We start from the raw sequence: 23843 nt of genomic DNA, 5'->3' as shown, positions 1-23843 counted from the left end.
TACACTGTGGATAAACATCAAATACTAATTTCAAAATTAAACTGGACTGCATTTTTATAGAAACACAGAATGGTTTTAGTTGGAAGGGACCTTAAAGATCATCCATTTCCAATCCCCCTGCAATGGGCAGGGACACCTTCCACTAGACCAGGCTGCTGAAAACCCCATCCAACTGGGCCATGAATATTTCCATGGATGAGGCAGCCACAGCTTCTCTGGGCAGCCCATGCCAGTGCCTCACCACCCTCATAGCGAAAAGTTTTAATATCTAATCTAAATCTGCCCTCTTCCACTTTAAAGCCATTCCCCCTTTTCCTATCCCTACCTGCCCTTGTAAAAATTCCCTCTCCAGCTTTCTCATAGGCTTGTTTAGGTACTGGAAGCTGCTCTGCGGTCTTCCTGGAGCCTTCTCCAGGCTGAATGAGCCCAGCTCTCAGCCTGTCTTCATAGGAGAGGTGCTCCAGTACTCTGCCCATCTTTGTACCCTCCTCTGGATTCGCTCCAACAGGTCCACATCATTTTATTTAACACTATAAAAACATTTTTCATATTTTTATACAATGCTTGCATTGGTAAGGGCAAAGTACTTATCATTTACAATGCATACCTCAGGATGAAGGGGTTTTAAGCTGCTTGTAAGCACTGAATTCTGAGTTTTATCTATTTCATATCATTGCACTGGAAAAAAAAAAAGAAAAAAGAAGAAAAAAAAAAAAGGAGGTATTTCTGAATCTTTTCTTCCTGAACAGAAGTAGGGCTGCTGGCAGAGGAAAACACCTTATTTTCTGATTTATTGTGACATCACTTATTGATCTGTATTTTAGACAAGATCAGGTAGGAGGGAAATGCGAGTCATTCATCCTTTCCACTACTCTATCTTAGACATAATTCAAAGGAAGATGTTTTCATTTTAGTCAAGAGGGATGAATCATAAAACTTCCCTGGACTACAGAGCTATTCAATGCTTATCTTTCCTATGGAAAAAAAAAAAAAAAGCAAACAAACAAAAAACAACCCACCTCCAAAAAAAACCCACAAGAAAACCACCACAAAAAAAAAAAAAACCTTGTGAAAAAATAACCCATGAAGTCCAGTTATTTGAAAAGCTGTTGTCAGCTAACGGTAACTCATCCTAGATCTGCCCACTAAACTTTAAGCTTTGCAGATTCTGTTCTTGAGAAATAGACAAGCAGTTTTTGTGAGGGAGAAGACATGATTTTGATTTTGTTATTCATCTTCTTTTTTGTTTTTCACATGCGTTTTCCAATACAGTAAGATGCTTTTAATATTTATTTTCTTTTTCGTAGGAACCTTTAATACTTTTTTGTATATTTTTGTCTTTGAAATAATTTTCCTCTTTTTTAAAAAATAATGATGAAATCAGTTTTTATCTGAGCAACACTGAAATAAGCAGGTTACCTACCCTACTGTGAAAATACAATAACTGATTCAATCCAATGTACAGTCTGCTTGAAAAGTATAGTTTCAAGCTCAGTAATCTAGTGTCTGGATAAATTCTGCCAGAATGCAGAAGTATTTTTAACGTGTCATATTGCCTGCTGAGCAGAACCTCTTAGCAGTGCCACGAGTCCTCACGATTCCTTTGTCTGCAGCCAGTTTTGATTACAACTGTTGCTCAGGAAGCTTGTCAGTAATTCTTTTTCAAAATTCCCGTATGTCTTAGACATTAATACTAAAATGCATCCTTTCTCTGGAGTTTAATGAGGTATTAAATCCTTGTTACAGTTTTCAATGCATCAGTTTAAAACAGTGCAGGAAGGGATATGTTCCTCTATTGCAACCTCAAACAACTGAACAACCATGATGGCTTGGTAACTGCAAACAGCTCCCATATAGCTACCTTCTCTTGCAGTTTTTATAGATTGCAAAGGGTGGAACTATCTTACCTGACATAAAGTATAAAAGAATAATAATAAAGGATTTTTCACAAAGCTGCTGGTTGGGAAAGGAGTGTTTGAACCCAGAATTAGGCAGTGGGAAGGGAGAAGCTGAGCACGGAGCTGTTAGATGTAAGAAAAAATCCCCAAACATAGCAGAATGCAGATGGCAACACCCCTTTGTACCCCTCAGTGTGGAAAGTCTCTGGAGGGAGTTGGTGACAGACAGAAGCTCTTAAGTCTGGCTTTCTTCTTCTGCTGGGTAGCAGAAGTTGATAGGAAAGGAAGGAAAAGAGATTTACATACCCCAGCCACGTGTTGACTGCAAATGGACTTACCTGGCCAATTTCAAATAAAATGGCTTCATAAGAACCTCCATTGCTTTCTCTTTTGGAGAAGGCAAGACTGAGGAGCTTTGTTCATGGCTTACAGCACAAGGAGTTGTTTTAGAAATTAGTTCATTCTTTTCAGTTGTTAGGTACCTTCCATGAGTAAAAAAAAAATAATAATGATAATAAAAGAAGAAAACCAAAAAAGATGCGTATGAGAAGAGAAGGCTGGTAGTGGAGACCTCACAGCAGCCTTCCAATATCTGAAGGAGGCCTACAAGGATGCTGGAAAAGGACTCTTCATCAGGGACTGTAATGATAGGATAAGGGGTGATGGGTGTAAACTAAAACAGGGGATGTTAAGGTTAGATATAAGGAAGAAGTTCTTTACAGTGAGGGTGGTGAGGCACTGGAACAGGCTGCCCAAGCAGGTGGTAAATGCTCCATCCCTGGCAGTGTTCAAGGCCAGGTTGAACATGGCCTTGGGTGACATCGTCTAGGGTGAGGCTTCCCTGCCCATGACAGGGAGGTTGGAACTGGATGATCTTAAGGTCCTTTCCATCCCTAACTATCCTATCCTATCCTATCCTATCCTATCCTATCCTATCCTATCCTATCCTATCCCATCCTATCCCATCTTATCCCATCCCATCCCATCCCATCCCATCCCATCCCATCCCATCCCATCCTATCCTATCCTATCCTATCCTATCCTATCCTATCCTATCCATCTTATCCATATCCTATCCTGTCCTGTCCTGTCCATGAATTGGGGGAAGTGAATGTGAGGCTGATGGGGACAGTCAGTGAGTTCAGAAAGCAGTGCTACGGAAGTGTAGGTTTTCAGATGTCAGTGTGAGATCTACCAGGGAGGGAAAAAGGTAGAGGGTTACAAGGTAGAATATGCATGTGGAATGAGGAGCAATAGGAAAAGATTAAATGAAATTCCCTTTAGAAGGAATACATGCTGATCCCTTATAGAAAAAAAAAAAAAAAAGAAAAGAAGTTATTTACATGACAAAATTAAAAAAATCAGCAAACGAGCTGTTTCAATAAAAGCAGAGAGCACCAAAGAACAGAATTTAACGCCTGCTTCTATGGATTTGAGACCACTGAGCACTTTATTCACTGAAGCATTTTCTTCTTTTTAATCAGACTTGCTGATGAAGTATTATTTGTCAAATCCTTGTATTTATGCATTTTTTCCTCCATTTAGACAGCTGTAATTGCTTAGTAAAATTCTGAAAACTTCATTAGGTAGAATGTTCATTGAAAGTACCACATGTCAATGCAGCATTTAAACACTGATTTATTCCTTTGAATACAAGCAGATTCCACTGAGGTGAGAACTCTTGACTTGGCAACAGAAATATTTTTCACATATGCTTGCAATGGCAGTGTGAGTTTCTATGGTTTAGGGTAATTTTCTACAATACAACATCCAAAAGTTTGCCCACTTGACAACTTTATTTCATTTAACAATTGAATGGGACAAATAGACATGTTGTAGTGATGTTGACCCTGTTGCAAAGGCCAGCTTTCCATTAAGTGATTCACATGAACATACCTCATTGCAATATTAGACAGCCTGTTCTTCCAGTTAAACCTGAAACGGTTTTTAGGGTCACAATATCTTTCTCTCACAGGGAATCTTTTCATAAGTTTCTGCATCAGCTCAGTCTTGGTTGGAGCAGAACTCTGAATGCTGAATGACATCTAATGTGGAGATTTTTCAAAAAGCAGTATCTCTATCCTATGTCTTAAACACAATTAAAGATACACCTAAAACAAGAACAGCAGCTTTTGTGCCAAATAGCACTTGTCATAGTGCTAAAAATATTTTGTAGCAATGAGAATTGTTTGTTCCTATGTGTGGATAATGTAACTCTTTCAAGTTTTAACTTAAACTGGAACATTCTGTATTTTAGGATGCATATTCCTCACTATAGGGGTATTATTGTTTGTTTCATTATTCACACATTGCTCAAATATTTTTATAAATTACTAGCAGGATTTCTAGGCAAAGTGATTCAGGTGAATGTGACACTTATATTGTATGTAATCTGTTAATATGAGTTGCTTCCTCATATTTTTGTTTGTTTATTGTAACATTAATAGTAACCTAGTGGAAAGACACATTCTCTGTTCCCTTTCTGCTCTTGGGAAACTCCACTGCATGGTGCTTTCTCCTTGATAATGCATGGTAGTAGGCCCGTCATCTCTATGATGTGGTCAGGTTTCATTGCATTGGGATTTTGTAAGATTGGGTTTAATTTTTTCAGCAGCATCCAGTCCTCAGTTTTTGTCTTATTATATAGATTCTAATATGGAAAGTACATTGCCATTTCATGTGTACTGATATGTTCTGCAGCTTTTCCTGTTCTTCATTCTTTAAAAATGCTAGCAGTCTGGATAGAAGGAATTTCCATGAGTTGTATTTCATTTTATGGCATAGGCATGAAAAATGTTGCAATAATGGTATTTGGAATTAAACAGAAGCTGTGGGGCTAGGGTAATTAATTTTCTTTAATGATGTGAGCCATTAGAACAACAGGATAAAATACACTAGTAATTTGGAATATATGATAGTTATGAAAATAAAAACAAAACCAATTTATTATATCTCTTAAAACATGCAGGTAAGAACATTAAAAATTACATTGAAAAAGTATAGTAAACACAGTCCATTAACCCTTTAAATTCTCTTTACTTTGTTTTTAGAGCCTGCTGATAGACCATCTCTTCTTCTGATTGCAAGCTCAGAAACAATTGAGGTATTACACCTTAATGGAAGCAAAATGTCTGCCAGAACGCCTGTAAAAGGGTCTGCAATTTTGACACTAGACTATAGCTACAAAGAGGACACCATTTGTTGGATTGAATCAAGAGATCTTTCAAGTCAGCTGAAGTGTACAAAGATAACAAAAGCTGGGAAGTTAACAGATGAATGGATAATAAACATTGCTCAGTATCTTCACAGTAAGTATTTGACAGTTTTAGTAAAATAGTGTCTGTCTTGGTGAACTGTCGCAGGAGCCTTCAGAAATATTCCGAAGTACTTTTATGTTTTCACTCCTATATATGTATACATATATATATCCAGTATATATCAACTAGACTAGACAAATCTGGCAGGTTAACAAATGCTTAGAGGGGTGGTGCCATAGTCAGGGGTTTGGTTACTTAGACCATGGAATTTGCTTTGGAAAGCTAGATCTACTGCAGGCTGATGAGGCCAGACTGACAAAGGAGAAGAACTGCTTTGGTAGGAGACTTGCCAAGCTGGTCAAGGTATCTTTAAACTAGATGTGTTGGGGGAGGGGAACACCAATCCATCCCAAAACTACCAGTCAGTTGCCAGCACCTATAACGAATGCTCAGAGCGATGCAGAGCTTCTCCAGACACTCCAGCCAATGAGTTGGCTTTCTTCGGAGCTCAGCTCAGATGTCTCTATACAAATGCCCATAGATGTGCACACATCTAGAGGGATATAATATCCCTGGCATCATGGAAACATGGCGGGGTGGCTTCTATGACTGGAGTGTTGGAATGGAAACTTATAGAATCTTCAGGAAAGACAGGCCAGGCAGACAGGGAGGGGGTGTAACTATGTCAATGATAGGCTGGGGAGTCTGGAAGTCTCCCTGGGAATCGGTGATGGGCCCCTAACTGTGGGTTATGGCCAAAGGGAGAAATGTGGTGGTAAATGCTCCAATCCCTGGCAGTGTTCAAGGCCAGGTTGGACAGAGCCTTGGGTGACATGGTCTAGAGTGAGATGTCCCTGCCCACGGCAGGGGGTTGGAACTAGCTGATCTTAGGGCCCTTTCCAACCTGAACTATTCTGTGATTCTATGATCAATATTTATATCTATGCAAAGTTTTTAATGATGTACAGCCTTATAGACTAAATATAATGTGTGGAAGTTACTGTCATGGTTTAAGCCCAGTCGGTAACTCAGAAACCATGCAGCTGCTCGCTCACTCCTCCTTCTTCCTCCCCCTGCTCGCAGAGGGACAAGGAGGAGAACTGAAAGAATGTAACTTCCACGGGTTGAGATAAGAACAGTCCAGTAACTAAGGTATAACACAAATCACTACTGCTGCCACCAATAATAATAATGATAAGGGAAGAGAATACAACCGCTCACCACCCTCTGACTGATACCCAGCCCGACCGAGCAGTGATCTAACACCTCTGGGTAACTGCATCCAATTTATATTGTGGGCATGAAATGCTGTGGTATGGAATGCCTCTTTGGTTAGTTTGTCAGGTGTCCTGTCTCTGCTTTCTACTGGCTTCCCCTCCTCCCTGGCAGAGCATGAGACTCAGAAAGTCTTTGGTCAGATTAAACATTACTGAGCAGCAGCTAAACACATCGGTGTTATCAGCGCTGTTCCCAGGCTGAAAGTCAAAACCACAGCACTGCACCAGCCACTAAGAAGGAGAAAAAAATGACTGCTACTGCTGAACCCAGAACAGTTACAAAACCAGCAGTGAAACAAAAAAAGTAATGAAAAATGCTTCCTTTCCTCTGGCAAAGTAGTTCTACATGAAGCTTTAAAATGATTCTTTTCTACTGGGACAATATTAACAATGTATTAAAGAGACACATGCTTATTACATTTGCTGTCAATATCATAGGTATGTTAGTTCTTGAAAAATAACAAAATGTTTCATGACTTACTGGAAATAAATTGCTGCCTTTTTTTGCAATTACGGAAAAATAAATTAAAAAGACCTAAACTCATCATACAAAATTAGTCTTCGGCATTACAGCATTATTTCTCAATCAGCTTTTCAATTTGTGGAGTGTTCTTATCTTGTAAAGGAGGTGTTCATCCACTTAAGCATGTGAACAGACTGTACAAAAGCATGCACTCAAAAAATTACAATTTGCTTCATCTTCCACAGAAGAGATGTCCATAGATTGGCTTATAAACCACAGCACTGAGGAACACAACGGCGGTGTCAATAACAGGCTTCTAAAAGACTTGAACCTGAGATTGGACCTATGATTTTGAAAAAATCTTTTTAAGCAGAGATGAGCATCAAAGAACAGATCCTGCACTCTGACCATCCAGATCAGGAATATGGAAATAACAAATCTGATTATAGCTCTTAGGGGTTCATACCAATGTGATAAATTCTTCATAGATACTGAGTTTTAGATTTACAAGATAACTGTTGTGAGGTTTAGCCCTTTCTGCAGATTAAGTTTCTTCTACACCTATTTTCCTTATTATATATAGAAGAAAAAAAACAACAAAAAGCAATTCAGACTTTGGGGTTTGTTGTGTTTGGTTTTATTTTGCATGTATAGTTTTTTGGTTTGTTGGTTGGTGGGGTTTTTTTGCCTTCTTCCTATTTTATTCAAATGAGGGGGTTTTACTATTGTATTTTAGAGGGCTTTTCACACTTCAGATATCTAAAAGACCTAAAATTCTTGGTGGTAGTAATTGATTGTTCCTTTTATTTCACTCTGTTATTGGTATCTTATTTTATTTTCCTTTTATTAAGGACAATCAAATTAACTACAGTCCTTAGCAAAATTGGTTTTGCTGAACTGTATGTGTGTTTGTTTTGTCACTTACCTTCATCATCAGAGTGGACCTTAGCACTATGTTTTGTAATTCTTTCCTGGGCTCTCCCTCTGTTCTCTGCATGTAAAGAGAATTGCTAATCTCTGTGGTGTTCAGATCTGCAATAGTGCATCTGTTTGCAAAATTAAGTCTGTATGATGGGTTTGAAATGAATACAGTGCCTGGAATTAATGAGCTAATCATTTTTCATAGTGGTAACACACATCAGCCTGTGGTCTCTAATATTCTTCTGAAACTTCACTGGAATTGTTCAGTCTTGTTTAAATGAAGAACAGAAATTTCTATGTATATGAATCAACTGCAGAGACTTGTTCCAACTTCTTATTTAATTTTGATTTGGGAAATAGTGCTTGGAGACTTAGAGGAATATTGCTCGGAATCATTTAGAGTTCTAACTGACAAAATCTAGCAGATTTAGCTGTGATGGTGTTTTTCTCAGGCATGTGCATCCACAGATGTGCTTCTTAGGTTGCTGCAGTGGAGCAGCATCAAATCCCACGGTCTCAGCATGACTTCTGAGAGGGAGAATTAGTCTGAAAGCTTCTTTTGTCCTTCTCCTGCTCACAGCTCTGAAGTGAATGGTCTCAACAGACTGGTCCACTGTGGCATCTGAGGCATGATACAGCATGGGCTCAGATGAACATGCTGCTCCATATGGGAATAACAACTTCCAAAGGTTCTATCAGAACTCATCTGCTGAAGATTTGTTGATTTTTTTTCCCCTAGTACTCAATATAGAAATTATCCAATCGATTTGTATGTTCTCTTCCAGACATAGATCTTGAGTTATGCACGCAAGGACATGGCAGGAGTCTCATGTTACGGTACCTATTATATTTGCCTGCACACATGTATAGGTCATTCTGTAGCTACTGCAAAACTGAGTTTTAGTTTTTAAATTCTTCGTTCTCTTCCCTGCACCTCCTGTTACTCATCAGATGATTTCTGTTATTTCTCTTCATCATAAACACATTTACATATATATAATTTTAACTTTGTCAAGAATTTCATCTTGAGCATTTTCAAGTGTAATTATGTTCTCTGACAGCTCAAGCCAAATAAATGGTCATGCCCATAGAGTTGCACATAAAAAAGGAAGGTCTGTTCTTCATAGGAGCCTTTTTTCTCTGTGTTTGTGTATAACCAGAAAGAGGATATTCCTTAAAGTATTAGGAAAAATACTTTTTTTTTTTTTTGGGGGGGGGGGGGAGAAGAAAAAGTAGAAATCAAAAGGTGTTCTTAGCAGTGTTTGTGGATTTTTGTTTTTTTTAATATTTTTTTTTGTAATCTTGGGCTTCTAATACATTCTTTCTCTTAGTAGAAGAAAACATGTTATCTGCATATGACACAAACAGTGGGACATATGACACTACAAGAGTTACTAGTCTCCACTGACAAAAATTACTTTGAATAAGACCAACTCAAGCAGTCCCAATCCATTTGTATAAATCACTTTACAAAGTGATTGGGGCTGATTTAGTTGGTCTTATTCAAAGTGCTTTTTTTAGTGAAGGCAAGTAAGTCTTGCACTTATGAACAGACTATGTAGATCATGTTTTAAGATGGGAGACTACATTGAGGAAAGCAGGGACTATGAAAATTACTTTGTTTTCATTATAGGTCAGATAGTACCAGTTCCAGGTAGTGATCATAAGCTTTGGATTCACAGAAGAAAAGAAATTACAGTACTTTAGCATTCTCCCTCAAAAGATGGTGCAATACAACTTCATTTCAGTGTGCATGTGTTATAGATGGACACAAACAGGTTGCTTTGAAGAGCAGTGTTACCTTGGCCGATATCTGTACCTTATTCTGTATGAGGGTAAAGAAGGTGGAGATTGTGATCCCGCACTCAGGTGTTGCTTGCTGCAGGAGAGCGGGGTGCAGTGATGGTATTCCATACGCTGAATTATTAAGGTGGCTTCAGTCTTGTAAGATTTATTGTATCATGAATAGGTTTTATTTGACAGGTTTATAATTTTAAATAAGGATACATTTCTGTAGGCATGGTACTGTCAGCGCAGCCATTCTTGTCTTAGCCAAGGCCAGGCACTGGCATTTTGTTTCATCTTTTTAAAGCCTAGAAGTTTTTGGAGGCGAAGCTGGAAAATCTCCTTTTGGAAAGATTTATGCAGGCAGTGTCAGAGCCAAATAGGATTTCAGGGAAGATTCTCCCATGGGGGAGGCTTATGCAACCACTGCTCATAATACTGGTTATGCTTCTTGACACTTTACACTAGCTCATATAGTCCACTTCCAGTTAATACAGCAAGACTCTCAGGAGCAATCATTTATGTAAAGTGCTACTTCTAGGACCAAACTAGCAAAAATTCTTTTTAATGGCAAGAATGTAGAAAATCTCTTACAATTTTCTTCCCTTCCAAAGCTGTGATGTGTATCTTATATTAATGCTTTTGTGTGTTGGAGTTGGGGGTTGCAAGACAGAAGGGATGACAGAATCTCCTTCTTCCTCATTTTAATAGGCATTTTGCATCTTCATTACAAGTGCCAAGCACCTTACATGCTCTCCAAACAAGCACCAGGCAGCCACTATTCTTCTGCAGAATATAACAAAATCTCTTCTGGGACAATGCTTCAGAGGATATTTTCTGCTTGGCTGATACTTGATTCAGGTTTTCTTTGGCATTTAGTTATCACAGTACACCAGTACAAATCCTGCAATGCCTGTGTTTAACTTTCCTACCTTGTGGTGATTTATACCTCCAGGCAGTTGATCATACATTGCCTTGGAAGGCACACAGGCTTTTCTGTTGGCAGATGTGCTTATGCAGGACTTACCTGGATGAAAAGAAATATCTTGTTTCTTCTGTGCTAATTCAGTTTTAGTCTAGCTGCCTTCCCTAGCCTGCCATACCAGAACACAAGGGAAATGGTTTCCAAGACTGGAAACACGTGATGGGCATTGAGGATCACCAGTCTCCTCTGGGTAGTATTTGCCTCTCTGCTTGTGAAACTAAGCACCTTTGTCTTGCCCTCATCATCACAAGCCAAAGCTGACTTACTGGCTCTCCCACTTTGTGGATATAATTGCTGTGAGGACCATTTAACAGGAAGCCCAGATGTTTTGACCGGGATCCAACAGTTTCTTTTATTTACATTCCTGTTTTCTTCCCTGGTTTTGGTTTTCCTAGTTACCCCACTACCCCCTCACCTAACCCCCTTTATCCACAACTACTAGTGCTCTGTTCAGAATAGCTACAGTTATTTAGCTTGGCATTGATGAGGCTCAGTCATTGAAGGGAACTCTAGGAAGGGATCATCTAGGATGATGCTTCTGTCAGCAACTTTCCTGTGAAGTTTCTGTGAATATTTGTGAGAAATCAAAGTTTGGCTTACTCAAGAGGAGAACAACTGTGAAGATCTGTGGGAGGTGTCTGTTCTTACACAGAGTCTGCCCCAAACTTGTCCCCACACAAACATTATAAGCCATCATATAGTTGTAGAATGTGGTTTTCTTTTTCTTCTGTGATAGGCAGCCCAGGCTTACAAACCTCTTAGAAGATGAGCAGAAATTAGAAGGTTTCATGTCAAAGATCAGTTATACCTCACATGGCACTTCAGTAGTGCTTAGATCATCTGATACAGTAATGGGAGGCAGAATAGGGTGTGATAAGAGTATACTAGAGAAATACCACAGCACACTTCTCTGATATATGGCACTCACTCAGCACTCCTAGAACCCTGGCTGATACAGTATTGCTGTTCTTGCATTTCTGGGAAGACTCAACAAATGATTTTTCTGGGATTAGTGACCTTTCTTATTTTGTCCAAAGCTGGTTTTGGGTTGTTTTGGGGTTGGTTTTTTGGTTGTTTTTTGTTTGTTTGTTTTCTTTGTCTTTTTAATTTATAGTGCCAATATCTCATTCTTAAGTGCTCTGGACAGAGCCACCATTAAATGAACAAAACTAGGATATTTTTCTCATCAATTTCATGTTTATTCAGCTTGAATTTCCCACATGCTTTTATTGCTTAGTCACTCAGTAGCTCGAGGTCCTGCAGTTCCTCTTTACTATTTCAAGTGTTGTTATTTACCCAACTTCCACAGTTAATCTTTCATTGACATCAGCTCAAAATTCTATGCTTAGCAAAGCTGGCTTACTGTCTGTTTTCTTTTTTATATAGTTTTCAGTGTATAGATATATGTATATTCAGTAGTAATACCTGTACTCAGACTGAGTTCAGAAAGTAAAATGTCTTTTTTCAATGGCATTTCTCAGTGCAAATTTTTGATTGCTGTGTTGTTCTCTGCTCCACCCCTCCCCTCCTTTAAACTCCTAGGCCGTGCCTGGAACAGTCTCCTGAATGCTGTCTCTGCAAAGACTGCATCTCTTCGTGTCCTTATTCTCAGTGCCGCATTGTCACACGCCGTTTTTTTACCAATTTTCCAGCTTCCTAGCTGACCACTTTTGGACTTCTGTCTTAATTAGCTTAATTTTTGTCATAACAGTGGGGTATGACTGTATCATTTGTGCCTTCTTTACATCCCAACCCCTCATTGATAGAAAGGCTCTTTACCACAGAGGTAATCCAAGAGCAAACAAGCCATCTCCCTCAGTAGCAGAAGGATTTTGTAAATAAAATATGAACACTTTTTCATAGTGTCAGTAACCATGTAAATTTATCTTTATCAGGCATTATTCTGGGGGACTGTTCCTCTCTGTCAAACTGAAGTATTATTCTGCTTGTAAAACAGTAACATTTGTATTTTTAACAAGGTTTTGAAGATAGAATAAAATAACTGAGGGGACTATAAAGATCTAATTTATAGATACTTAGGTTGCCGCAAATATAAAATGCACAATTTTGTAGTGAATATTTTAAAAATGCATTTGTATCCCCAGATATAAGAATAACGAAATATCAGTAAAACCAAACCAAAACAAAACAAAAAAAAAACCCCAAACTAAAAACCAAACCAAACCACAACAAAAAAAAACCCTCAAAAACCCCCAAAGCAAAACAAAACAAGAAACCCCAAACAAACAAAACACAACTAATAATGGATATTTCATTGGACTAGACATCCATATGCACCGTTTTGGATTCATTTTTGTTTTTACTTACTATCCACTGGAACTATTCTTTGTGATACAATTTTCACGAAGACTGAACTTGCTGTGCTTCTTTAAATCCACCGTGGATTTCAATAATGGGCAGATGTTCAGGGACACACATAGTGCCACCTTCTCGGAGATCAGCAAAGATCTTCTCTGACTGCAGTAGTGTTTAAGTAGGTTTTTTTGCTGTCTGCTGAAACCAGGAAGTCCTTTTTCTTTTTTTTTGTAGCATGCTGCAAATGAAACAAGAACAGAATCGTGTTCTCTTTTACAACCCAAATGTCGACTCTTTTCTGATCCAATGCAGGACCTAAGTAGCTGTCTAACTATAGTAGTTGTTAAAAGTCCTCTGCTGTTTATGCTTTCAGACTCTTGAGATGTTCTCAGCATTCTCACATAACTTTGTTTTCTGCCTTTGTTTTAAGAAAGATGTGTATGGGATATATATGAGACATATAGTTATGACCTGCCCATTTCAATAAAACTGGTTATTGAACTTGGGGCTTCAGATACACACTTTCAGAAACTGTCTTCAGTGGCAATAGAACATCTGATTATATTGTGGTATTAGATATCTTCAACCAATTATATATGTGTCAGCTACTTTAATTTTCTACTGGTACTTTATTACTTCATTTATAAATTGCACGTTTTTCATGATATTGCTGTGTTTTTCTTCTTAAGTGGAGATATTTGTTTTTAAATTCATGTCACATAGAATGATAATCATGTTTGCATCAATTAGACTAACTGAGAGCAAATTTGCCATATACGTTAAGATACTAACTTATTAATGCAAATATTTTATTCAGACTTCATAAAAATAACAACCTTGAAGTCACCAAAAGTCAACTGAAAAAGAAAAACAACCTGCTACAATTTTGGGGGGAAACAGTAGGAAGAAAAAATATCTTCTTACATGTCTTGTGCAGTAAAAAGAGTATGAGAATAAAAACACAGGCATTGTGAGTTGTGGGCTATCTGGCGGCCCCTACTAGTTGCTGTGGTTTGTAACTCATATTTAGATATAATGCTGTGTAGTGCTAAGTGGAAAAGGGTAAATAAAGATCACGTTTCATAAATGACTGAGAAATTGCATTAATCCATGTAAATCTGAAATTAGAAGCTACATATCTGATAAAATAGAAAACAGTTGCAGCATCTTTATCACTGCTTTTTAAGAAATTATAGGCTAGTCTGCTTTCTGTACTCACTGTAGCCTGGGTATTTTTGTGCTGTGCTATAGTCTGACAGACATGCCAAAGAGTCTGAACACATCAGGATAAGATAAAGGGCTCGCTCCTTACTCAGTGCTTTATCAGCAGCTCTTGCAGAAAGAGGAATTGCATGTTTGCGAAAGTTGATAAAACTGTGATTATTATTTACACTGCGATGGGCATGACGAATAAAAACAGACATCTGATGTGGGGGTTTAATATATGATTGCATTTTTCAGTCTTTAACTACTTTGAATGACAGAAGCAATGACTTGCTCAAAAAAGTACTATCTCCAGTTCACAGAAATATTTTTGTCTTCTCAATCCACAAAATTTACATTGTGTATTTCTACTTTGAATCAAGTGAATTTGATTTAAAACTTTCTTTTGACTTCAGCTTCAGAGTAGAACTTGAAATGCTGAGAACCTTATGGATCATGTCAGCATCAGGGAATAATGAGAATAATTAGAAAGAACAAATCCTATCCTTTTCACTATTTGTCATTTAGGTTGAATAAAATAAAAGTTTGGCTTTGGTTTAAAATTTTAATAGTGGTTTTAGTGAAGCACTTATTCGGAAATTGAAAAAAATACATATAACAAATCTTTTAAGTGGAGTACATCACCTTTGCTAAAGTCAGGCTTAAGCTATATAAATTTCCTATTTTTATGGAAAAAAAAATGCATTTTTAGGGCAAGTAGTTAAATGAGAAGGACAAAATACGCAGAAGGGTTGGTCTGTTTTCGCAAAGCTGAAGCGCGGCATTTTATCAACATGTCAAAGCAGCTGCAGTTTGATGAGTTGGGTTGGGCATTCACCATGACAGGTCTCAAGCTGATGCTAAAGTTTGGGTAGTCTTTGCACGTGTAATTGCATAAAATCTCTGTCACACTGTAAGCAAAAATAATGAGCTGATTGAGGAGTGTGTGGGGATACCTGCCACAATTTGCAATTTCAGAGACTCTCGCTCTATTTGGTATTTTTGGACTTGCTTTATGTCATTTGTTGCTATTTTACTTAAGTATATCATTCCACTTTTTAATATCATAGAATCATAATTCACAGAATGATTCAGGTTGGAAGGGACCTTAGAGATCATCTAGTTCCAACCCCCTGCCACAGCTGGGGACATCTTCCACTAGACCCAGTTGCTCAAAGCGTTGTCATCCAGCCTGGCCTCAAACACTTCCAGAGATGGGGCATCCACAATTTCTTGGGGCAGCCTGTTTCAGTGCCTCACCACCCTCACTGTATAATATGGGGGAATATTTTTATATTTATATATAAGCAGATAAGTATAATGTGTTTTAAAAGACCAGTGCTGTTTCTCTTCCAGTTATGAATGCACTGAAATTAAGTATTTTTGGTTTAAGACTTTTTGGAGGATTCATTGAGTCTGTTCAGCTAGTTGCAAGATTCAGGTTTGTTTTGAATAGTCATAACCATTGCATTAGCTTCAGAAATGAACCCATTGGAAAAAGGCAACTCAAGTAAGATGTAGTGGGAAAACTTATACCAGTCTGTGAAAGCACTGTAGTCATCCTCTGTCTTCCAAAATAATTGGTTACATTTTCAGCTTTTCATTGTTTTTCCGTTTGCAAACATACTTGGATGGACAATTATTCTTTCATAAAGTAGACTGAGCAAAAACTGTATTTGAGGATAGTTGCTCTGACAAGAATTTAACCATCACGAACTGTCAAATTGTTTGCCTTGTGAAAGGCAAAGCCAGCTGCTGGATGGATGGATGCTGGGTATAGTGAAGGCAGAACAAGGGCAGCACCTGCCGCTGTGCTCCTGCTCTGCTCTTGAACACAGAGAACATTAACGCCATGTATTTTGCTGGGGAATTACCCATTGCAGAAGTAATTTAACATTAGGATAGGAAAAAAAAAAATATTACTACAAGGAAGACAAGAGCATACCTTGCAGAGGGGACGTGGAGGAGAGATGCAATGCATATTCATGTCTTCCCTCTGTATTTCTTTGCAGATGTTGGGAGAAACTCTTTTTACTGTTTGCATGAAAGGAGGAGTGATTTAGGAAGAAAGGCAATATGCTGGTAGTCAGGAGACCACTGTTTTTCCCTGAGACTTACAGGGTGACATTTAACAAGTAATCTTGTCTTTTTGCCTCTAAATGTAAAATGAGAATAACAGTATTTCCAGATGGCATAGGGATGCTGTGAGGTTTAACAACTGAAACACTAAAATGATAGGGGATGCAAAAGGTGGGAGTGGTTAACACAAAGTACACAAAACTTTTGTGGCTGAGGAGAGGTGGAATTATGGTTTTATATCTGTCTAAAGTGGCTAGTTTTGGAAAGGGCTGGAAGCTTTCTGAAAGAAAAGTTCAAATTCTGCAAATATAAGAGCACTGAGTTTGAGCCATACTGCTGGAAGCAATAGCTATGTGAGTGTTTCATGAGATTTTTAATGGGATCCATGGTAGTGTATCATTTTAAATTAACGCTCAGGTAGACCAACACTTGGATCCCACCACTATAGTGATAGAATCAAACAAACAAAAAACCCAGTGTCCTGATGTCTGGTTGAAAATGGATAGAAAAATAATGAATACATAACTAAACCCATGAGTTATTCTTATTTCTTGCATTACTGAAATAAGTTAGGAAGAAAATAATTTTTCTTTCTTTTTTTTTTTTTTTTTTTTTAGTGCATCAACAATGCCTGTATTTTAAGTCTGGGCAGTTATCTGCATGTTGTTCAGGCCATGTATAATTAATAACAGTCTTCTCAAAGATTACTATTTTCATACTGAAAAGATGCAATAAATGGATGAAAAAAAAAGGACAGATTGGAAGAAAAGGAAGATGAGGCAATGATTAAATACGCATGCATTTGTTACAGTCAGTTTCCATGAAGGGTTTTGTTTGTTTTGCTCAAACTAAAATCTGAGGCAGGCAACACTACTGGGTACCTACAGTGGATTGGAGTGTTTTGAAGAAGTACAAGCATACTGATGGCATCAGGTGATACCTCTGTTAGAGGGAGGGAAACAATCAGGAAAACAGCATAATATTCTTTAATATATAAAGCAATTATTCTTTTTCTTTCTTTAGCAACCCTAAAAAAAGATGCTGTCTCATCTAGGAAGGTACATGACATGTTGTTTCAGAGACATTATGAGGTATATATTTGCTAACCGTGCAGGGTATATGTTTTATAATTGAAGATTTTTATTTTATTTTCTAGTATTCAATAAGTCATAATTCTGAATCTGGATTTAAATTGGACTCTATGCAGATTTTAATATTATTTTAAACAAATTATGTAATAAAATTATTTTGGGGGGTTTTTTTGAAGTGTAATGTCTTCTTGTCCTCTCCTAGTATGTTTGAGATGAAGAGAAAAACTTTTGTGCCCAATATGAATATATCTATATATCTGAACCAAATACTCTATGGTCAGTATTACCATCTGATTAAAATTGAATATAATAGTGCCCTTTGGGGAAAAGAAACAGATTGATTTATAGCACTAAGTCATGTCATGTAGTGCATATTCATATTGTCTAGACCATATATTGTTAATAGCAACTGTATTGACCTGAAAATTAAATTGCCCTACCAATTTATAATCTACCATTTACCTGCAAGAAACTGCAGCATGCTGCAGATCCTATGAACCTGTGTTGTCTGACAAATGTTACCTTCTATCAGAGATGTGCAACATTTTCCTTTGTTCTTTAACCCTTTCTTTAAGAGCTGGCAAAGATAACTACTTCTACATTATTCCCTCAAAAGCATTCCTTAAAGCACCATTGCCTATCTCTGGTATTAAAATGTTCTGGAAGTTATCTTCACAGAATCATAGAATGGTTTGGATTGGAAGACACCTTAAAGATCATTCAGTTCCAGCCCTTTTGTCATTGGAGAGGTGCTCCAGCCCTCTAATCATCTTCATGGCCTCCTCTGGACTCACTCAAGCAGGTCCACGTCCCTCTTGTGTTGGGGCCCCCAGAGCTGGACTCAGTAGTGCAGGTGGGGGTCTCACCAGAGCAGAGGGGCAGAATCATCTCCCTTGGTCTGCTGAACACGCTCCTTTTATTGCAGCCCAGGATGCAGTTGCTTTCTGGGCTGTGAACGCACCCTCCTGGCTCATGTTCAGTTTCTCACCAAGCAACACGCCCAAATCCTTCTCCACAGGGCTGCTCTCAATCCAATCTATGTCCTGCCTGTAGCTGTGCTTGGGATTGCCCCAACCCAGGTGCAGGACCTTGTACTTGGCCTTGTCGAACTTCATGGGGTTGGCACTGGCCCACCTCTCAAGCATGTAAAGATCCCTCTGGATGGCGTGCCTTCCCACGTGCTGACCACACCACACAGCTTAGTGGTGTTGGCAAACTTGCTGAGGGTGCACTGGATCCCACTGTCTGTGTCACTGACAAAGATGTTGAACAGGATCGGTCCCAATAGCAGCCGCTTATTTTCCTTAAATACTTTCTTTGCAAAAGTAACTCCATATTTTATTGACATATCTATAAAATTGCAATAATCTACTGCTTGGCATCTCTATGGGTAAATGTTTAAGTGACCATATTTTTGTGTGACAATGGTTTATGAAGTTCATAATACGTGCATCAGGCAGTCCTAGGAAGGTGGAAGGCCATATGCTTTTGCCTTTGGAAGGTGGTTAAATGAGGCAAGTAGTACAGCCTAATTCAGCCACATCATTTTCCCCACAGCAGTTCTTTTAGTCCACATGCTTGCTGGGATGCCTATTGTTGCTGAATTATGCTTTAATTTTAACAGTGGATTACTTAGCTGCTTTGAAGTAAATAACTGGGTTTGATTTACAGTCTCAGCAGATTTATAAGAAGCTTTTGACTGTGTAGTTAAAGAAGAAAAAAAAAGAGACTTACAGCTATGTACCTCTATAAATCTGTCTTTATTGTTCAGCATGTATGCAGGCTACTGGGACCCCATTACAAGTTTACAGTTGCTGGGCAATGTGTTTGAAACTCAGTAATGCAGAAATTAGAAATGATATGGTTTTCAACTATTCTTGCTTGTTTCTGACATGAGACTGATGTCAGAAATTTCACTTCTTGTAAAAATCATGATACTCAGAATTAAAAGATAGGGCCATTCATAAGGCCCTTATTTCATTGTTTCCTTACTTGTTTAATCTGTTGGCATCACAGCCAAATACGTGACTGAAGACCCAGCAATAGAAAATTTCACGTGTTTTAGTCATTCCAGAACTCGATGAATTGTGTGGTAACATGAGTAGAATTACAAATATGCTAGAGAATTCAGAACCAGGTTTTGCTAACCTGGTTTGAAATTCCTGGCAAGGGCATAGGCCCAAGCATACCTGGGGTCCACCATCATCACATTTCTTCAGAATACTCTGTAAACCAAGGGATTTGTTAGAAGAGGAAGATGCCCTTTCTTGTTCTTACTGTTCTGTAGATCCCAGGGCTCCCAATGTGAGGAAGAAGTTTTATCATTAAACCTACATTTCTCTCAGAACCTGCTCAGTGTTCAACCTCAGTCAATATACCAGAGCTTGTCTATCTTAATAAAAGTTTGTTGCCTGACTTACATCTGTAGTAGCATGCCTCATAGCATCCCAAGGAACTAAGCTATAAAAACTTGAAAATGTCTAGCTTTTGTAGAAATAGAAGTATGCAACAGGACTGTTGCAAGGGCAGGTGTAGGTAGAACAGGGCCACCAGGTGGGCTAAAATGGCATTTTGAGCTAAGCAGCAGGCATACACAGCGATTTGCTGAACTGCTTAATATGCTCCAGAACTGACTTCTATTGACCATATCTTATCATCAGTGCCCAGATAATAATTCATAGATGTGAGGATTGACAGGGATTTTGTATGCTGAAGTGTCATAGTCTTCATGGACTCCTTTGAGTTGTATGGAAATGCTAACTTTAACTCCTAAATTGTGGGAAGTTTCAGATGTTAGATCTCTTCTTCACAAATGACTGCGTCCATTAGGATAAAAGTCTAATTCTAAACAGAGAAATTCCCATATAGAATAAATGCCTAAATGTGTTGTTCTCTTCTGTGCCTAGTTGGAGGCTGAATGTTTTAATCCCTGAGTGACTGGATAGACTGCATCTCTGAGGGACTAGGTGTCTTTGTGAGCTATGAGGATACTTTAATTAAGTACTAATAATATTTAGATTAATCACATATTTTTGAAAACTCTTCAGCTTGAGGAAACTGCTATTGTCTAAACGTTCATTCACATTTGTAGATTTTTAAAGTGGGATATTCTAATATCCTGTAGAGTTGGAAGAATAAAAATTGTATTTTCAAAACTAACTCAATGTATTGAAATTTAAATTATGTTACTCAGCAACTAAGAGTAAAGGCTTTTTTTTTCTTTTGAGGAACTTGAAGTCTGGGTGCTTTAAAGTGCTTATTTAAATTTAGTATGATTTAGGTTTTACATTATAAGCTTTACAAACAGTGTCTAACAAGGCTGATTTAATTCAAAGGAATTAGGTATTTGAGGCTGAGTCATTTGAAAAAGGTAGATGGATATTTTTCATTTGATTTTTCACTTTTAAACATATGCAATAATCAGTCAGAACATGGCTGTTAAAAGTTTGGACATTAGTGTGCCTAACTTATTGAATGGTGACATTTTAAATAAAAATCATGTTTTGTAAATGGCATTGCAGATGCTGTCAGTAGAAGGGGCACAGAAAAATCCATGCAAGCTTAACTTCCCTAAGTCATGGTGTCAGTATAAGGTTGTCTGGGATACTAATTTGTAATATTACTCTCAGAATAGAGGCACAGCAAAGGCAGTGCTTCTGCAAGATGTCACAGCCTGTCATTTACCCATGTTTTAACTACTGTTTACCTGATCTCACCATTACTGGCTATTTTAGAAAAAGAAAGGTTTGCTCCTGTTTGTCTTATTATTCAAAACTTGCCTTTTTACTCAGGTGGAGGCAAAATGCGTATCTCCAACTTGCTTGCTATTGTTCTTTGGAATAAAATTTGTTCCTGTATAAATATATAATTTTAGATAGATTTTTTAAAAAATAGATAGTAAATTAAACTAAGCAACTCTGGCCATGCCTGGCACTTTTATCATTTGTCTACCTTATACAGTTTACAAAGCCTCTCCTGCTAAAATCTCGGCTTTCAATCAAAAAATTAAAGCAGCTTTCTAGCTGTGGAGAAATAAAACGAACATACGTGGGGAAAAAACCCCACCCTGAAGACAGAAAACAGGGAAAGTTAAAATATGTGTCAAATATGTTGTTCATTTTTACTTATTTTTCATGTGATCACATTTTTCATGGGTTTGGCTTCCAGATTAGGCTTGTTGTGTTGGTTTTTTTTTTACCTTTGTTTCTTTCTGGTTTGACTTGGCAGGAAGCAGGAGACACTTCCTTAGTCAAACTACAGTGAAGCAAACTCTTACTTATTCCACACTGGTTTATGAAAGCAAGTCCCAGAGGCAAACAGTTACTGATGTAGCGGGTTGTAGAGTAAGTGGGTGTGGACATGCCTAGGAGATCTGCAGATCTGTTGTCCTGGCCTTTGGGGGACAGGGGACCAGAAGGTGACTCTTCCTGGCACAAGGCACTTAAGCACTTCCACCCTTCCACTCCCACATTGCACTTCCATTGGGGACTACACTGACATCTTCCATGTGCTGGGATGCTCATTACAGAAACGTTAAGCTCCTGAAAGTTTTATTACAATGATTCTCTCTTGTTTCTCTGAAACATTTATTCCCCTAGCAGATGGCAAGCCATCCAAACAACTGTTGCGCAATCCTCAAAACCACTGTGCTTGTATAACAGAATCAATTAAACAAGTGGCTCATAGCAGACCTGACTACCTGTGACAAAACTGAGCTGCTCTTTGTAAGGTGGAAAGTTTTCTGTAAATAAACACTTGATGTTTTGGTGCAGCCAGAGAGACACATTCTTCCTTCCCACAACTGTGGTTTCAAGGCTGTGTTCATGGGGAGTCAGTGTATCTGCCCACATGTGCTCTTTTATTGAAGATACAAGCAATGTTTTTTAAAGCCACTTCCTCTTCCTCTCATCTTCCTCAAGCAAGCCCAGAATACAGCATGAAATTCCTATGTGGAAGTTTGGATGTTACATTAATTCATAAGGTACGAATATGGGTTAGTACCTTTTTTTTCTTTTTTTTTTAGCTTTTTAGGTAAATCAAAATAGTTCTTCCTTTTTTTTTTTTTTTTAAACATTTTCAAATATATACATTTGGGAAAAGCAGTAGATACTGAATTGTTCTCTCTCTCTCTCTTTATGTATATATATACACAGAAAGAGAGTGTATATTGACGTATATATATACATGTGTATATATATACACACACACACATATAGTGGCCCAAAACCATGCTCAAAGTGAAAGGATGAATCATGATTCTAATTTCCTGTAGTAAATGTCAATGAAATTGTCCCACCTTGAGTCTTGAGTAGATTTCCAGGTTCCTTTAGGCCGTCCTCATTGCAGTCATGTTCAGAGCAAGGAAAATTTTGAGTATGTAAGGCAGTAGAAGCTAAGTTCCTTTCCTTAAAATGGAGAGAAGTTGTCTGTGTTTTTCATTATTAACCAGAAGCATATGGAGAGTGCAATAAAGATTTTTAATTTTAATTATATTTCATCCAAAACCATTACCTACTTTATGCAGAAGTTTCTGAAAAAAGACTCTAACTCCTATGAAGTTCCACTGAATAGTTTGCTTAGGTCATTTCTCGCATTAAAAACAAAGATTGCTTTTACTGAAGTGTATAAATGGAGAAAGCTTACTAATATTTCTATACCTAGCCTTTCTTCAACATCTTTAAAATGAAATCTGTTAACATAATATTAATTTTAGGAGGCACTATGTGTGATAAATCCTCGGTTACAACAGTAGTATAAATGCAAGAATATGGCACAGCTTTTCCCTCTCTTCTGTTAACTGAAGTCTTCTTGTGCAAATCTTGATTTGAAGTTGAAATAAATGTAGTAATGCATATCACGCAAGATATATGTTTGGAAATTAAGTGAAAGAAGACAGACATTCAATGTGTCTGTTATTTTCATAAAGTATAGTTTGGCCATAAGACATATTTCCAATACCCTTTGAAGATTTAGGCAGTATCATATAAAATTGCTATTTTCTCTAAAGGTATAATAATATTTGTGTGTTTTAAAGATAGAAAAAGTATATTAGTCACGCTTTTGCTAGTAGCCAGGGTCTACATAATGTCATTAACTAGACTAGAATTTAGACTATATGATGTCTTAGCTATTCTTTATTAAGTCCTTCAGAAGAAATCCTAGTTTTTAGAAAGTAATAAAGGAAGGATGATCACATTTAGCAGAAATGCTCCAAGGAAACTGTTATTTATACAGGAAAAAACCCTCAAAAATATATACAAGATTGCTCAGAATAAATATGTGTGTTTTCCATGGGGGATACTTCTTTTAGTAGATCAAAACTGTATAAATGAATGAAAAAAATATAATTACTTTAAAGATGTGATTGGACTAGACATCTGTACATATCGGGGTTTAATATATGAATCCAGAAATAGGCATGAAATTAATTCAGTAACTTCTTGAGTATAAGAAGTTATATATATTTTAAAAGTCCCCAGTGCAGCCCAAATTTTATCTCTATAGTATACAGCACATTCAACTTGTGTGATAACTGGAGAGCCATTCAAACATCTTAATGTATAGCTGC

General features: G+C 37.7%; 1 protein-coding gene across 1 annotated transcript in view; it reads left to right on the top strand.

Moving 5' to 3' along the window:
* Window positions 1-23843, top strand: part of LRP1B (LDL receptor related protein 1B) — a 794792-nt gene that overhangs the window by 411981 nt on the left and 358968 nt on the right. The window contains exon 5 of the mRNA XM_061444942.1: window positions 4949-5206. Coding sequence (XP_061300926.1) covers window positions 4949-5206 — 258 coding nt within the window. The remainder of the gene's footprint in view (window positions 1-4948; window positions 5207-23843) is intronic.

The sequence above is a fragment of the Pezoporus flaviventris genome, unplaced genomic scaffold (assembly GCF_033815535.1).
Source record: "Pezoporus flaviventris isolate CSIRO_AGI_PZ_B2104156 unplaced genomic scaffold, CSIRO_AGI_Pfla_v1 ptg000001l, whole genome shotgun sequence".
Lineage (NCBI taxonomy): Eukaryota > Metazoa > Chordata > Aves > Psittaciformes > Psittacidae > Pezoporus > Pezoporus flaviventris.
Note: the sequence above shows the minus strand (reverse complement) of the source record. Positions and strands in the feature narration are given on the sequence as shown.